The sequence below is a fragment of the Lissotriton vulgaris genome, chromosome 3_1 (assembly GCF_964263255.1).
Source record: "Lissotriton vulgaris chromosome 3_1, aLisVul1.2, whole genome shotgun sequence".
Lineage (NCBI taxonomy): Eukaryota > Metazoa > Chordata > Amphibia > Caudata > Salamandridae > Lissotriton > Lissotriton vulgaris.
In genome coordinates this window covers 900,172,473-900,190,416 of record NC_141689.1, presented here as the reverse complement: position 1 = coordinate 900,190,416, position 17,944 = coordinate 900,172,473, and the positions used below count along the sequence as shown (strand labels likewise).

At 41.5% G+C, this 17,944-nt stretch overlaps 1 protein-coding gene across 4 annotated transcripts in view; it reads left to right on the top strand.

Moving 5' to 3' along the window:
• KANK1 (KN motif and ankyrin repeat domains 1) overlaps positions 1-17,944 on the top strand; it is a 662,175-nt gene that overhangs the window by 595,897 nt on the left and 48,334 nt on the right. For all 4 annotated transcript variants that reach the window (XM_086961224.1, XM_086961225.1, XM_086961227.1 and 1 more), the window contains one exon: positions 7,930-8,017. In XM_086961224.1, coding sequence (XP_086817350.1) covers positions 7,930-8,017 — 88 coding nt within the window. The remainder of the gene's footprint in view (positions 1-7,929; positions 8,018-17,944) is intronic.

The following is a 17,944-nucleotide window of genomic DNA, read 5'->3' as shown; positions in this document are numbered from 1 at the left end:
CGAGGAAGAATGTCCAGCCAAAAGAACGTGCTATTCCCAGCAAAGCAGGCTTTAGTTTTTTGAAGATAAGCTCTTGCAGCACCATTAATCAACAGGGTGTAAGTACATTTTTTACCAAGCTTTAATTTGATCTTAAATTTCATTCATGCTAGGGTAGAGTCATTATCCTGTCCCAGTTCTTATAATTCCCTTTCATATAAATCTTTTAAAGGTTTTCTTTACAAACATGTTTTAAAAAGCATGTTTTTGCCCAAATAACCTTGGAAGCTGCTTCTATAGCTTACCTCTGGTTCTTTCTATGCAAGCTTCACAACCGTTGTTTGACTTTAGTTATCGCCTTACACTAGGTAGAGAGATACAGATCTTCATTTGGTTTAAAACCACTAAAGCAAACAGTACAGTATATAATATACAGCATTAGATCACTTTCAATACAATCATTACATATAAAAAAATCTGTAAATTAAAAGGATCGATTAACCAACCCATATTTGGGTTCCAAATAAATTACGGACATATGGCCAGGAACAAGCACGCTTTTTTATGGGCATAGACCTAGAGTAACAAGGCAATAGCAGCAGAAGTGTAAAGTGCAAAATATATAGTACAATTTTTGCCGCCCCATGTGTGTGGCTATGGCAGTGTCTTCGGGCCTGTGTCCTATGTCATACAGTAACTATCAGTTCTCTCATAGGAGATTTCCATTGATAGTCATAAGCACTGAATAGTCCCGCCCATGTGCAGGGACACCGGATCACTTCTTCAATATATATCTTCTTAAGTGTAGATTTACGCCTTTCTTCAGGATGCCTGCAAAGACACTTAAGAAAGAGACAAACATAGGCTACAATACCCAAATTCTTCATCATGGGCCAGACCAAAGTATTTGTGTCTAACTTCAAGATATTTTGGCTAACAGCATTAATCTCCCTCACAGGCCCTTTTTTATGATGGACATGAAGGATAGCAGGGCTGTGTAGCCTCCTAGGCTGTCATTATACGGTTAGAAATGGAGACTGTACCTTTAAGAACCCAGGGACTACCAGTATCCCATCATGCTCAGTAGGTGGCAGGTTCTTCAGCTTTTTTTTCCGGCTGCTGCTGACAGGAGCATTAATTACAGTCTTTTTTTAAGGCTTTGTCTCTCATAATCTTCTACGGAAATTGGTGACAATATCTTTATTCAATGTCTTTAATCTCCCTGTTTTTTTCGGTTTCTGACCGAAATGTTTAGTCAAATAAAATGCCTTCATTATTTAAGTTCCCAAGACTGGGGAGGAAGAAGGCCAAAACAGACAGTCACGAGTTCTGTATCATCTGTCTACCACCATCTTATGTTCCTGACGCATGTCATCATTGCAGGAATTATTTGCAGTGTACCTTACGTGAAAGGGAAAAACCACCTTCATGGGACTGAAGAGAGACTGCGACAGTAAACACAGCCTTAAGGTGGGACCTTAGAGCAAGGGGAAGGTCATTCTTCCACCAAGACTTTTCAAACTCTAGGACATGGGAGGCCTGAAAAGACGTTTTATGGCCAAAAATGGCATCGGTCCTGGTAAGATACAGCGCCGACTTGTTCGCTGCTAAGAACTGGATCGACATCTGGTAAGCTACATCGTTCAACGTCGACGCAACCCTAGTTAACCGCAAAAAGCCATACACCGTCGACTTGCATCTGCGGTTGACGTTGAGGAGTGCATCGTCTATTGGAAGGAGTGGCCTTGCGTTGAGGGAGGTCAACGCCGAGGAGTGGAACAAATTGTAAACATCACAGAGAGAAGTCAAAGGGTTTCTCGATTTCAAGGAGACAGAGAGGAAAATAATATCTTTTTCTCCAGACAAATAGTATTTGAAAGCGTATTCACGGTCTCCCATTCTGGTGAAATCATCTTCCTCCTCATCCTGAGCCACTTGCGCCACCTCTGTCTCCTCCTGCACTACTACCTCCTCCAGTGAATCCAGTTCCACCTAGAGGCAGACAGCTCTGAAGAATAGTTGGTGACCTCCAACGCGCCAGCGTTCAAGCAGTCATAGTCCTAGGCTCTCATCAACATCTTCGTGCCAGTCTCATCAACGTCATAAGTCTCACCATATAAGAGTTGGATCAAGATGTTACCGAACACTTAAAGATACTTCTTCCATGTCTACAGGAGGATATTCTCCAATAATTTCTGACTCACCACTGCCTTGAATCTACCCTGTGGATGACATTACAACCTTCCAAAAGGACTTGCTATGAGGGGGGTCTAAACTGAATGTACTGATGTCTGTCAACACCTTCTACATCTGTGATATTGAGACACTACACCAACATACATCTTCCAGACCTCTACTTCCGTTGGTCCCTGGCATCCTAGAGCCTGCAATGGAGCTTTTTTTCACACCGGCCATAATTAAGCCTGCTATGTCGAGGCTTCAGAAGAAATACTGGGCTCCGGAACAAGACCCTCTGTTCCTCAGCTCTGATCCTTCGTCAGACTCTGTGATAATATTAGAGGCCAATAAGTACCCTTAAACATCTTTATCATGATCTGCTCCTCTGGATAAAGAGAGCAGGAAACTGGACTCGCCAGACAGCAAAGTCTGCAGCACGGCAGCAACATCAATGAAAGCAGTCAGAAATAGAGCTCTCTTGGGCAGATATGACAGAGCCCTCGGGAATTCCATCCAGCATTTCACTGAGAATCTCCCAAGAGACAAGAGAACACTTCATGGAGATTGTCAACTAGGGGACCATGGTGTCTAATCAGGTGATTAGCACAGATGCGGATTCTTCCCTACTAGCACACATGGATACAGTGATGGAGTGACTTTAAGGAGGCATGCTTGGCTCCGGTTGAAATCCCTCAAGCTGGAGCTGCAACAATGTATACAGAACTTGCAATTCTCCGATTCCACTCTCTTTGGAAGTCACGCTGGTGACGAAATGGTGAGAATGAAAACCAAAATGAAGACCCTCAAAGCAGTGGGTCTAGTGAAACCAAAAGAACCAAGAAGATCATTCCTACCCTATCAGAGGGTTCAAACCCCTCAGTGGTATACAGGTAGATCTCAACAGCAACACCAAAGTTGGTACCAGTGAAAACAGTTGAGAGGATGCTCTGCTCAACAGCCTGCCCAAGGGGGTAAACCGGCCACAGGATCCAAACCATGAATCTTCTCTTCCCCTCTTCTGTTACCCACTCTGGTAGGGAGAAGCATGTCTCACTATCTAACAGAGTGGCAACACATCACAAAAGACGCCTGGGTTCTCAATGTTGTGAAAAATTGATATTCTCAGGTTCACCACCCCGCCACCGTCTATTCCTCCAAAACGTCCAATATCAGACAACGGGAGGCCAGCATTGACACCAGGTGAAAAAGAAAGACAAAAATTATTTCAACCCCGTACTCAATCTCAAAATAGCCAACATGTGGATTCGACAAGAGAAGAGTCGAATGCTGGCATTACATTAAATATCCCCCCAATTACACCAGGTAGATTGGCTTTGTTACATCGACCTTCACAATAGATTTCAACTGCCAGAAAGCATCAAAACATTTCAAGGTTTGTTGTGGGACAGGATCATTATCAGTATATGGTCAGCACCCACAATGTTTTCAAAGTGCATGGCAGTGGTGGCAGCCCATCTGATAAAGCACCAAATCTTCTACCTGCACCTAGTCGACTTGCTCATAAAGGCGTCAACGTCTCGGAATGCCCAACTTCACTTCAAGTGGACCTGCGATCTCCTTCAACAGTTGGAGCTTCATGTCAACCTCAAAAATCATCTCCAGTTAAGAATTTGCATTACTTGGGAGCCTCCATCAACACCAGGCAGGCAAAAGTGGCCCCTACTACATGAAAAGATATCATTCTTCCATACCTACTACACTTGTCTAAATCTGTCTTGCAATTCTCTTTTATAAAGGTTTACCTGGCAGCACTTACTGCATACAGAAAATGTCCTTCACAACATTCTTTTTTCAAAATCCATGTGATAAAGATTATTTTTAGAAGGGATGGAGAAGGTTCTCCCTGCCATTAGACGTCCCTCACCTCCTTAGGTACGTAACATAGTCTTTTTGCACCTTATGCAGGATTCCTTTGAGCCTATTAACAAAGCTTCCCTGCAACACCTTTCTTGCAAAACAGCTTTCCTTGTAGCGATAACATCAGCTCGCAGGTTAGTGAGATCCAAGCACTATGTTGTCACGAACCATACACCACCTTCCACTCTTAACAAAGTGGTCATGAGGACTCTCACGAAATTCCTCCTCAAGGTGATTTTGGACTTCCGTGTCTACCAGACCATCTCATTGCCTACATTCTGTCAGAATCCCTCTACTCAAGCGGAAATAACTTTTTGTTTGCTGGATGTGAGCTGAGTTTTAAGATTCTATCTTGATAAAACACAGGACATGCACAGATCTAACCAATTGGTTATCAACTATAGTCTGTTCCATTCTGGTTTAACCACTATCGAACAATCAATTTCCAGATGGATAGTTTCCTGTATCAGGTGTGCTATCAAAAAGCTAACAAAACACTGTCCACTAAACCTAAAGCACACTCCAATAGAGGTAAAGTGGCTACTGCTGCCTTAATGAGAAATATCCCAACTGCGGATATTTGCAAAGCAGCTACGTGGAGATCGGTTCACACATTCACCAAACACTATTGCCTAAACTCTGATGCTAGAGGAGACGCACAAGTAGGGCAGGCTTCCCATGGAAATCTGTTTGCTTAAAGGCTACCTTCATTGATCCTCTGTCTTCTCCACCGCTCTTAGTGGGGATGAGTTTGCTACTCTATTCAGTGCTTATGACTGTATAGAATTCCCCTACAAGAGAAGGAATAGTTTCTTATGTGTAACTCCTGTTCTCTCGCAGGAGAATTTCCATTATAGTCCTAAGCAACGCTCCCTTCTCCCCGGTGGAATGGACAGAGGTATCCATGCTATCTACATATTATCTTACATCGCCTTAAAGTACTGAGACAACTGCCACCTGCTGAGCTTGATGGGATACTGGTAGTCTCTGGGTTTTTAATGGCACAGTCTCTATTTGTAACCTCATAATGACAGCCTATGAGGCTACCCTGCCTTGCTTTCCTCCATCTCTATCATAAAACAGGGTTTGTAAGGTAGATTTATGCTGTTTGCTAAAACATCCTGAAATGATACACAAACGGCCCCTTTTTTAACTTCATGATAAAGAATTCGGCCTTTGTAGCCTATGTGTTTAGGCTGCATAATCTGTCTCTTTCTTAAACTACTTTGCGGGCCTTCCCGAGGAAAAGCAAAATTCCACACTTAAGAAGATATATATATATTGAAGAAGAGCTCCGGGGTCCCTGCACGTGGGCGGGTCTATTCAGTGCGTATGACTATAATGGAAATTCCACTACAAGAGAAGAAAATTTACAGGTAAGAAACTATTCCTTCATCGGCCCTATAAAAATCTACAGGGTTTGCAATCATTTTGAACCAGGCCTGGGTACTTTCGGAGCCTGGCACAACAAAAGTAATAAGACGAAAGCAGCAAGAAATAAGGTGCAGTAATTACAGAGCAGTTGGTATCTGTCCCTGATAAAAAAAGAATAAAACCTATCTATACTTCAGGTGCAGCTGCATTTATAACCAATTATGCACCAAGGATAAACGTTTTTTAATAAACCCTGCCTGGAACATCACGACTGACACACTGGCCGCAGTGAAATAATGTTGTAGAACATTATAGGACCCTAGTGTAATTTTCACGATTCATGCCCTTATATAGGTATAAATCACCATGTCCATATATAGGCATAGAAATCATAACCATATTTAGACATAGCTCATGCAGACCAAATACGGCATGGCTACTTCCACTAGTACCGAAAATCCACAACAATTTCTTGGAAAACTCTGCTTCAGAAGCTAGGGACTTCCCCTTGCTTGAATATTGGTTTGTCCAAGAACTCCTGGAGTTTTCAAAGAAATGAGACTCTTTGACGTTATTATGTCCACCTTTGCGTCCATCTCGGCACCTTCAAGGTATAAATTTGCCCACACTTGCCATAGCAAAGACAGTGGTTTGGAGCAGTTCGACTATCTACTTGCCTGACGCATCCTGCTACAGCAAGTGTCGAAGGAAGCCAACCCTCCAGCAGACTCACTGAGAGAGACGCTGTCTTTTCTCTGGCCGAGAAATCCAGCTCCAGTGTTTCCAAGCTACCCTTGCGGGTTGTTGGGAAATCGAGTCCTGAGACAGAGAGATACCAGACCTCCTTCATTCTAAACCAAGGTACAGAGCCGATGAGACCCTAAGAGAAATCTTGGATAGATTCTTGGCAAAGAATACTAAATTTATGCTACACCTCACTTACTTCTTCCCTCGTACTAGACTTAGGTTAGGGTCATCGGGGTAGGCGTATTTTATAAGCACCAGTTGAGTGCTTTTTAGCTTTTGTTATTTATGTATGTATTTATCTATGGTCTAGAAACCATACCATGCTTTTACAGTATTATTTTATAATACTCTTCTTGCTGTACGCATTATACTTTACTGCCATTATTACGATTGTAGCAGTTCGTTTCTTCTGCATGAGAAAGAAGACTGTTTAATAAATACTTTTATTGAAAACGCCCGTCTCTCTATTTCTCTGCACCTCTGGTGAAACGAAGCATGCATGAATGACGGAGTAAAATATCTATCTATTGTTTCCACAACACTGAAGATCAGATTTATCTTGAGGAAACAACGTTGTCAGATGTATGCGGTTGTCAGAAACTAAATCCCTTCTTGTGAACTCGAGAAAGTTTCTAGTGACCTCTGAGCTAGCTGGCAGAATTAAGTCTAATATATTTGATAACGACCTAGTAGACCTAAGTCCTACGTCACATCTATAGGATATATTATTCCAATGCGCAGAGCCTATTGGGAATATAGGAACAACACTACAGTCTCTGATAAAAAAGAATAAAACCTATCTATACTTCAGGTGCAGCTGCATTTATAATCAAGTATGCACCAAGGATAAACGTTTTTTAATAAACCCTGCCTGAAACATCGCGACTGACACACTGGCAGCAGTGAAATAAGGTGTGTCAGTCAATAATCATTATTTTGGCCTACAACCTTCACGATTACTAATGGAGTGAGACCTATCTGTACATCTGGTGTCAATTCTGGGGTCAAAATTTAGATTCCTCTACATTTATAAACCAATATGTACCAGGCATAAAACATTCTTTAGTCACACTGCCAGAAACTCAGTGCTTTACAGATAACACAATAGCAGTCGTTGAATAAAGTGCATCAGCCATAAATTCATATTCAGGTTCACAGCAGTCTTACACTAAAACAACTTACCATTCAAGCATACAGGAAAAATGTATGTTCCTAGATCCAGTGTTTTGGGATTTTGACCAATTTAGACATCTTAACCCACAGTGTTCCATTATAGCTTATGCTACTATCTTCCGTGGCAGATGGGTGCCACATTATGTTGTTACCCAAGACATCTGAAGATTTTCCCACGTTTTGCTAATACAAAACTTCTAGTTTACCAAGTATTTGCTCCTGCACAATGTCCAGCAAACAATATTATACCATATATTTTGCCTTTTTACAATAGTAGTTGTGAAAGTTATATTTTCTTTGTAATATTGACATTTTCTCGTTTATTTTCCATGTTCTTATTGTTCTTGAAGGATTATCTTGTGATGTGTGGGTCATTAAGTTTTTTTAATTGTCCATTGGATTGTTTTTGGTCACCAAAGAAATGCGTCTTATAGTCAGTCAAGCAGATGTGTGTAACAGTGCCAAGGAAATCTTCTTATTTGCATTAATTGTTAACGTTCAGTGCAAGCCCTGCAATGTTTCTCGTTTACGATTAATCTAAAGTGTACAAGGAGTATTATTTAAAGCATTTTTGTGTTTTATGCTTATTTGTTTACGCAGATATGAATTGAGTGAGAAGATGCTGTCAGCATGCAATATTTTGAAGGACAATGTTAATGACCCTAAAGCACTAGCAAGCAAAGATGGGGTAAGTTTAATCATCTAAGGTGTATTATATCGTGTTCCAGAGATTCTACACCATACAAATCTCGCACTGTAAATTCTTAGTCCTATTTAAAATTGGTAGTACCTTGCTGTTCCACCAAACTTATGCTCTCAAAGACGGAAGTCTAAGCAAGGAGATTTGCCTACTCTCTCCTGTCTTACTTTTGTCTTTTGAGGCTCAGAGACGTTGTTTGCTCTTCTTAGAAGGACCAGAGAATTTCCATCAGGCTTCGATTTCTAAGACTACACCTTAACCCTATTTCTAGCTGATTTTCCAGCATCTTTTTAAGGATAGTTTTTTTTTTCTCCACAGGAATTATTGTTTTCCTTATACTCACATAAAATGTGAGGCTTTTTGGAGTTCATTTCCCCCATAAACTACAATCTTAAACCTGGTGATTTGTCATACTAAATGGCTTTATGCCTTTTATGAGAGACACTGCATGCAAGGTTTGAATATCCAAAGTATTAGTTGATTACATGTGCCCTAAACCTTTGCGTGGCGACCCCTATTTTCTTTCCTGTTTTGTCTCCCCTTTACCACACATAATTAAGGAGAACGTTCTGATTTGTAGGAAGACCTTTCTATTGCAGTAAGTGCCATGCAGCTCTGTTACAGTTTAGAAGCATAAATGTCCTTTTTAAGGCTTGTAACACCTAAAGGCGTAAAAACCCTTTCGAAATATTTTGCGTAAACATTTCATTTAAACAGAGGAGTACACACAGCAAAACATCAAAGTTAACATACCTTATAAACCCACGTTGCTACGTCGAAATCGGGCACGTTTAGACCAGAGGCACCAGTGAAATCAAGGGAAGGGTGCTATCTAGGAGGATTAGCGGTGCACAGAAAAATAGGAGGATGGAGTGGGTTGTAGAAGATGATTTAATAACAGCTTTGGAAACAGAAGTCCATAATTTATCAAGCAAAACCATAGTGCCCACTCAGCTAAAACGACGTCCATTCTTGCAAACTTTGGCTTGCCACAGCCTAAAGTAGTCTTAAAACATTTTTGGGGAAAACACAACAAAGTACTTGGTATTTGCTTTATGATTTGAAAAGTACAAATCTCTCCAGAGCATTCAGACAACCAGTAAAGAACAGTGGGCAGAGAGAACATTTTTACTTAAAAGTATTAAGTAGAGGCAGCTACCTTCACTTAAAATTAATTTAATATTTTAATTAAAGTATTCTTTCTCATAATCCACATCACAGTGCATTCTAGTGATTGCAGTCTTGCTTTTTCATTAACAATCTTTGTTAGAAGTTCCACATTCATTGATCATGGTAGTTGGTGTACACAAACGTTTTGCGGTATACTAAGGGTTACATCTTCGTAACACGTTCTCCATCAGTTCAAGTTAAAAAAAAAATCGGATTCAATGGACGCACATTTAGATGCATGTTTGACTCTGGTCTTGTGTTGTGCTCGTGTGTGCCTCCTGCCTTTCCAAAATGTCCCTCCCTGCCTTTAATGTTATATTGAGCTGTTAGTGCTACCTTTGACCGGCAGCACATCAGAGCCTCCGTCTTCCTTTTTTGTCTGATTTGTCCCTTGTTACATATTTACATTCTGTTTCCACACACTTTCCCTTCACTAAGCCTCTAAATCAGCAAATAGGAGCTGTTGGGATGGACAAGGTGGGTCAAAGGGGTCAAACCTGTGATGCTTGCAGGAGTTAAAGAGTGTGCTATATCACTCCTGCTATCCCTGGCATTTTGGTGATTCAAAGTCCATGGTTTTCCTCCATATTTCCAGTTCTCCCCTCTTAGATCCCAAACTGCAAAATTCTGTAATCTTTCCCACCTCCTACATCCCCTCTCCGAGTATTTGAAGAACTGAAATACTGCCAAAGATTAGGGGTTCCCTACCCTTACAGTCTAATATCTAGTAAAACATCTAAAATAAATATAGTCAACAGTACACGTATTGTAAAATTGGAGACAACCCCATTAGGCAAGAAGACAAACTTGTGCAGTCACAAAAGGGGATAAGAAGGACGGGTAGCAGACCTAACATTTTACATGCATAGGGGAGGTTTTTTCCACAAAAGATAACGTATTACAGTGTAAGTGTTGTAACCGAAAAACACATTTGACGGTACCAAAACATGCATACAATTATACGCCTAGCTATGAGGGTCTGTTTTGATCAAACACTGAAATGTCATAAAATCTTTAGATATTTGTGAAATTTGGGTGATTTCCTTTTGCTAAATTAAACGAAATTTTAGAAAAAATATACAAAACACGAATGTGACTTTTGTCCTATATTCTAGTGCAAAAAGCATCAAGTTTGGATGTGCGAATGTACTTCACGCAAAAAAATTAATGTAAAAAACCCCACAAGTGCCATGAGCAAGAGATGCAGGCAGTTCTAGTGCTCTCACAATAGAATTTTACCAGCACGAGCACCAATTGTGCCGAATGACATAATTTCACGGTAGTTCACATAAAGAGTGTAACGGAAAATGCTGGAAATTATGGCAATGATTCCGGCATAATTGAAATATCGCCTGGGATTAGAACTTTTCCAGGACTTATTTTTCTTTAGGTAGCAAATATGGTCACATGTAACATGCCTGTTGGTTTGCAATGCTGCAAAAAACATTGTTAATGACCATATCTCAAAATTATGGCTTCAGTTAAACTGACATTCCACCATAAAAAATGTTGTTTAGTGCAAAACAGCTTCGCCTCTTCTAATGTCAGAAAGTAGCCGTGTTCGCAGTTATATTTATGAAATAAAAGTAATGAATTATGACCTTAGATTGAAAGCTGCCCAAAGGTCAAAATGTTGTATTTCTCTTCTATTAAGTTAACATAAAATAGAAATTAGTCCCACCCTGCAGGTTACCTCCATCTGTGCTGAATATATATTTAAGGAGCCAGGTACGAGCTAGTTAGCACACTTTAAAAAATGTTACTTTTTTTTATTTAAATCCTTTAAATAAACATTTTACATTGAGTATTGCTTCAAACTAAGATGATCTGGATTTCGGAGACTATAAACAAATCTAAAAAAAAAAAAAAGGATGGCTATTTGCTTAACATTCTTTGAAAATTCGCTCTGCATTCTTAATGTATTTCAGTGAAAACTGCTAAAATACACCACTCAGCCTAACCCTCTTTGCAAGCAAAGATTCAACGATGGCGATGGTAAATTGTCAGTTTAATTTGCAATCCATAGAATAGGAAATTGACCCTGGTAGATATGACTCACCCTAATGTTAATTCTTGTTTACATACACATAGTCAGGTGAAGAATATCTGGCATTTCTGAGAATGGATAACTGGATAACACACAATTGTCAGTGATGTTCTGTAGACTCCAAATTAAATATTTCTAGAGCCCTTCATAACCCCTTTGCAACTCACTAATTATTCTAAGATCAGTACATTAAATCGAGCTAGTCTTCTCATGCATTCAGGTCTCAATTGAGGGAGTGCTTGTTAGTTTTCCCTTTTGTCAAAGCTGTTTTGGGAGCGTTATTGTGTTTGTTTTTTACTTTAGGATTGCTCGTACTACTTGAATTTAGCCTGAGCTTCCCTGGGGATTGCCTGCTGCTTGAGCAGAGATTTCCTCTGAACTGTGTTTTGACCTAACCAGAGTTGGACTTCTTGAACTCCCTCTTGATTTTATAATCTGATTTCAGACCATGCTGTAACTCGACCAAGGGTGAAGTCCATGGTAAATGAACTCATTCAACCAATTTACGATTCACGACATAGGACACGTCTGGCGCCAACTCCATTCATTAAGAATTCTATAGGTTCTTTTAAGAATAGAAACAAAAAAATGCAGAGCAGCTTTATTATTCTGCCAAAACGGACATTGACTTTCACAAATGTTATTGCCTGAAGTCTGGTCTGATGATCAATCTTTGTCCAAAAGAGATCATTTGTGCCCATTTTTTTCAACATTAAGTTCACTCAAGCTCCGTGAAACTAAAATATTGGTTTTACTGTGCTTGCATGGCTCTTTTCAGAAAATTACATTTTGATATGTGAAAGACATAAATGTTGTCTTGTCAGAAGGAAGACCAAGCCACTGGCAAGTTATTGAACCTCAAAACATTGCCAGACTCTCCACTCTGGCAAAACCGAGCCTGATTTACAGTTTGGAAGAGGATGCACTTGTAATAAATAGGGTGGATATTCCTCACAATAGTGACAGAGTAGCCTTCCGCCAAACTCAAAATAAGGCCCGAAGTCTTTTTGGCTCATTCATCGGTCTAAAGCGAATCAAGAATTTACATTTCAGGTAAATGATTATTGTAAATGTAATCTTTTCTATGCATCTTTACAACTTTTCTAGCTTGGTATAGAGGCAGGTCTCCCTTTTTATAGTGACTGTTTGAAGAAGGGGACCTTTTCCCAAGCGGGTTATAATCTCGGATTGGCTTACTCCAGGTAAAGAAACGTTAAATTCCTTTTATACTTGTTAGCTCTAGTAGCTCTAATTTTTCTCTGAAGACTCCTGTTTCCTTTTTTAAAGCGCATTCCCAGAGAGCTCAGGTGTTTTTTGGGACTTTCTTCAGTGATGTGCCTTGCTGAAAATATTGTAGGCTTAGTACCACAATTTTCTTGGCCGTATTATTATTTGATAGTTCCAGAGTGATAAAAGTTGCTATTTAACACCACCTATTTATATAAACTTTTCAGCTTTTCTCACCTCTACCCATATAATATGGTTGTGTTTCATTGACCCTACCATGATATTTGTAAAGTAAAAGTTGTAACCAGTGACTTCTGTCACATTTTCAGTACTTTCCGCTTTTGATTGAGGGAGAACTGGTGGCATATTCTACCATCAGTTCATACACTGGGTATGCTAATTCAGTTTTTTTCAGAATTGATTAAAGACGATCTGGCTTTATTATATGCAAGACTCTTGCGTTGGCCCCTTTTCAAAATCTGCCCTGTGCCGTAGGAAAATTTATTTTATTTTTGTATCAATTTGTTTTAATGAATTTATGGATAAACTATCATTGAATGTTTTATATATGTAATATTTGTATTGCTTTTATGATTGTTTATAAATGTTCGAATAAAGCTCTTATGGTGATTACATTTTGTTTACGTTTGGCAAAGTAATGGCAATGCTATTCTTTCGGTGCAGTGCCCATGTACCATACACAGAATTACTTGTACAATACAATCTCCCTTTAAAGAGCTCTGCACCAGGCATAAATACAGCTCAGTTGCTCTGCTCTGCCCCTTCGCTGCGTTCATCGGTCAACGGCTGTCGCGAGCACTACCTCCATAGTGCCGCGGACGTCCGTTGGCCAACGTGGCCCGCCCACTCCGCTAAACGGCTGCATCGAAGCTGAATTGCCACTGCGGTTAAGTAGCTTTTGCTTCCTCCTCTATGTCCTCTACTCGGACTTCAAGGGTAAACACGCCTGTGACAATACTGAGAATATGTCTGCAGAGTTCAGGAATGAGAATAGCAACACCCGAGGAATCAGACTGTTTTTATCCGTTGTCAGATTCCCTTTCCCTGTCTGTAGACTTTGATATGTGGCATCTGGCAGTCACCCGTTCTCTGTAGCTAGGCTGATAAACCTCTTCCCAGCCAATGAATAGTTAAGCTACACCGGATTTCTGATTCTCTTTGCATCCTTTGGTGAGGTCACCTAGGAGCAGTTAGGCCTGCATTGGGGCCACTTTAAAATATTTACTTTACCGAAAAGAAAATGCAATGTTACTATTTCCGTTGATTGGGCAGAAAAAGGACTCCTTTTCAGTAATATTCTGATTGTGGGCAGCACAGTTTTCTGTTGATCAGCTAAGTTTACATTGCTAATCAAGTGGGGAAAGCAACTTTAATTATTTAATATGTTTAGTGCACATACTCTTGAACAGTCCAATATAGATTCAGCTACAGAGGAGTTGTACGTTTAGCAACACGTGTGATTGGTTGTGTTTGCTTGCAGTTGAAGATTCTTGGTTAAAATTGCTGATTTAAGGGGGGCGTGGCTTGGACGCCGGAGAGAATGGCGGCGTAGTTCTGTCCTCCTCCGAGCGGCTGAAACGAATATGTGGTGGGAAGCTGCAATCCGCCTCCAACCCTGACCAAAACGGGTGCCTGGCCGTCGGAAGTCTTGAACCGGCAATGGAGAAAATTTGAGTCGGTTCCGACCGGAGATTGAGGAGTTGACTGCCCGTTTGTCCTGACCGGAGGGAGCTACACTCCGCGGTGGAGCCCGATCACGGTCACAACCACGTGGTCCCCCGGTCTCCCGGAGATTTATCCGCGCCGCACACTACGGACTGCTAGGCTCTCCCAGGGCAGTGCAGGATCATGAGTCCACACGGCGACACACGCAGTGAGTAAGGATCGAGGCTGACAGTGTGTGGCGGTTGATTGCGCTAGTGCGCTAATGCGGAATACAGCGCTGACGAGCTGGAATGGCGGTCACCCGGAGAGCCTGTCTCTGCGACTTGATCACCCTGTAATGTATCTGAGAATCTGCGTGTGACTGCACACATCTCTGTGATAACCGAGGGGTACATCGGGCCAACGCTCAGACACAGCCTATCTTTTTAAAAAAAAAAAAAAGAAAGAAAAACAACAAGCAGAATCCTGCACATTACATGAATGATCGTGGTGGCTGTCTAAAATGGCGGTCCCTTGTTAATCTAACACCGTGTTTGTACAACCTACACCTGAACACCACGATGCATCCTGTGGTCTCTGGCATGCTATGAGTCACTGTAAGAAGGTCACCAGAACAAATTAACCACGCTTCCTAGAAATAACGCTACAAACACATATACATATAACAGTTGTAAACATCCACAGAACCTAAATTGAGTCTCTGACGCAGCTGGTATCAAAGGCATTGAATAGACCTGCGGAAACCCTAGGAAATCTGGTGACATGCATGTAGATTGAGTCTGTGTCACTGTGTCACTGTGTGTGGCGTGCTGGCTGAACCTCTGCAGCAACTATTATCGTCAATATTTACAAGGGTACAAATGACATTTGATGATTTTTGCGATGATTTAAACGCTATTTACAAGAAACAGCTCGAACATTGTGCAAAGCGACGGCTCATACTAATGAATGTACTAATGAATGTACACTAATGAATGTACATCTATAATCTCTCTTCAATAAAAATCGTCTCTCGCTATTCACAACGCAGCGCAATTCAGTATCAACACTGTGTGCTGATGGGAATCCGAACATAACAACATCAAGTCACTACGCACAACCAAAGATGGGGGATAAAGAAAACGGTGCAACTTCTAAACGCCTGAAATCTAGCCCACCGACGCCAGTCAAAGGAAATAAAGAAATGACGGATGCCTTGGCAACAATTTTGAGCAGGCTAGAAGAGGTCAGAGACTTGCCAAATCCACCAAAGAAGAGGTTGTAGCTATCCGCCAGGATATCAAAGACATCAACTCAAGAATTACGGAGTCCGAGACCAGGATAAGCAAACTGGAAGACTTTGAGAATAAAACGTGTGGAGCTATCAAGAACCTCTCCTTATGCTCAGACCACCTGGTGAGAAAAGTTGCAGAATTGGAAGACAGAAACAGAAGGGGGAACCTAAGAATTTTTGGAATGCCGGAAAAAGCGGAGGAGTCACATGACTCATGCATACCCTTCCTCGAGGAGTGGTTCACGCAGGCCACAAATCTAACCTTCACTCAACCACTGGAGTTTGATAGAGCGCATAGGGTTCCAGGACGAATTTCTAAAGACCAGAAGGGCCCAAGGGCGATCGTGTGTAAACCACTAAGATACCAACACACAGAGCAGATACTTACCTTCGCCCGCAAACACAACCATGTGCTATGGAAGGGTCACAAAATCTTCATCTCACAGGACTTCAGTAAGGAGACTATGGAAGTAAGGAAGGCCTTCCTCGCAATGAGGCCACAATTGAAGTCACTTGGTCACATGTATGGCTTTATTGGTCCGACGAAGTTTAGAGTAACCATACAAGGTGTGACACATGTGTTCTCTGACCCGAGGAAACTGCGACAACTCCTGTTTGACCATGGCAATGGCACCATGGAAGTATCCCCTTCAGCTCAACAAGGAGCCTCTGCACCTGGCCTAGGATGAGTTTAGGCTAGAACTTTTGGTACTGTTACCCTCATGTTCCTGAATCCGCAAAGGAATGACTATCTGATCTGGAACTGATATGAGGGTCTCTTGTCTGATTCTGGTAAAGGGCTGTTAACCACGACGGTATTTGAACGAATTCCAATAAGGACAAGCCCACATGGGATCTGGTTCTGGTCTGCTTGCCTGACACGTTGATGGTCTACGTACCCTTTGTGCCCTCTGCCAGCGTATCCTTTAGAACCCGTATCAGAACGATCTCTTTAATTCTGGATTTGAAAATGATTCACAATGTCTATACCTATGCTATCATGATTTTGCTTGTGTCCCTCTTGAATCTCAAAAAAGTTCTGTGCTATGGTGCTGCTCTGCAACACTTCCTCTAGGTACCAGGGGCACCCACGATAACCCTTTTACTGTGCTTTTGTGCTTGGTTTATGATACTGAAGTCAAGGCGTTGACTTTCCGTACTCAAGGTCATGGTACCATTATTGTTCGTCATTTATTGTTACCTACATGCTTAGTTTATTTCTTCATTAGATTGGGATTGCAGCCCAAAGTTTAATAGTTTTGAGCGAGCTGCTTGGAGGCGGCCTCGTGGTCGTCATTTCCGAGTCGCCATGTTCTGCTGTTTCTACTATTGGGGAGGGAGGGGTGGGCTGCGGGGGAGGGAGGAGGGCGGAGGGAGGCTGGGGGGAGTGAAGGGGGGGATTGTTTATGCATTTTGTATATTATTTTGTTTAGTTTTGTCCATCTTGCACCCTATCTTGCGTCCATTACACCGCATTCTGTTCCGGAGCTTAAACTCTATCCTACGATTCCCTGTATTTGGTTCTAGGTATGACACTGCTGGTTCTGACGAAGGTATGAGACCTTCTTCTCGGTTTAACCGTTGCGCATACGCATGGGTCATGAGACTGTATCACTTATTGTATAACTGATGGCTGCTGTTATGGATACTCCAATAGGGACAACAACTGTAGCTAACCTTCGAATTTTGTCATTGAACGTAAAAGGTCTCAACCAACCAGTTAAACGTCAAAAGATACTTGATTATTTACGTAGGCAGCGTGGAGATATAGCCCTGCTGCAGGAGACAAAACTAGAGGCGAAGCTATTTCACACATTGCGTAACAAATACTACACTGAAGTGATAGGGTCTGAAGCAATCTCAAAAAAGAACGGGGTGGTGATGCTAGTGGCCAAGAATGCGAATGTGGAGGTAATCTCTACCACAACAGACACGAAAGGTAGATGGATGTCGGCAAAACTACTCAAAGATGACACTGAGTTCTTTATCACGACTATTTATGCTCCAAATACACATGATCCGTCCTTCTGGGTAGGCCTCACGAAACAGATCATCTCCATTCCCGACACAGCAGTCCATATTTTGGCGGGCGACTTCAATCTCCCATACGACCCTATATTAGATAGAGACTCTAAATGTGTATTTCGCCCAGGAAAAGCCCATAAGGCATTCATGAAACAATGCAATAGGTTCCATATGGTGGACACGTGGCGATTAATGCATCCGGATGGTAGAGACTATTCCTTCTATTCCCCGCCACATGACTAGTTTTCGAGAATTGACTATATACTCATATCTAAAAATGCAGTGGGAAGAGTTGAGGACGCGGACATTGCTCCCAGATTAGTCTCTGATCATTCATGCGTCTCCCTTACACTTTCTAACCTTAAACCGTCTACCCGGCAATCTATGTGGCGATTCAATGACACTATTCTTAATGATACGAAACACAAAGAAACCCTTGACACCGCCATTAAAGATTTCCTATTGTCCAATAAGAGAGGGGACACTT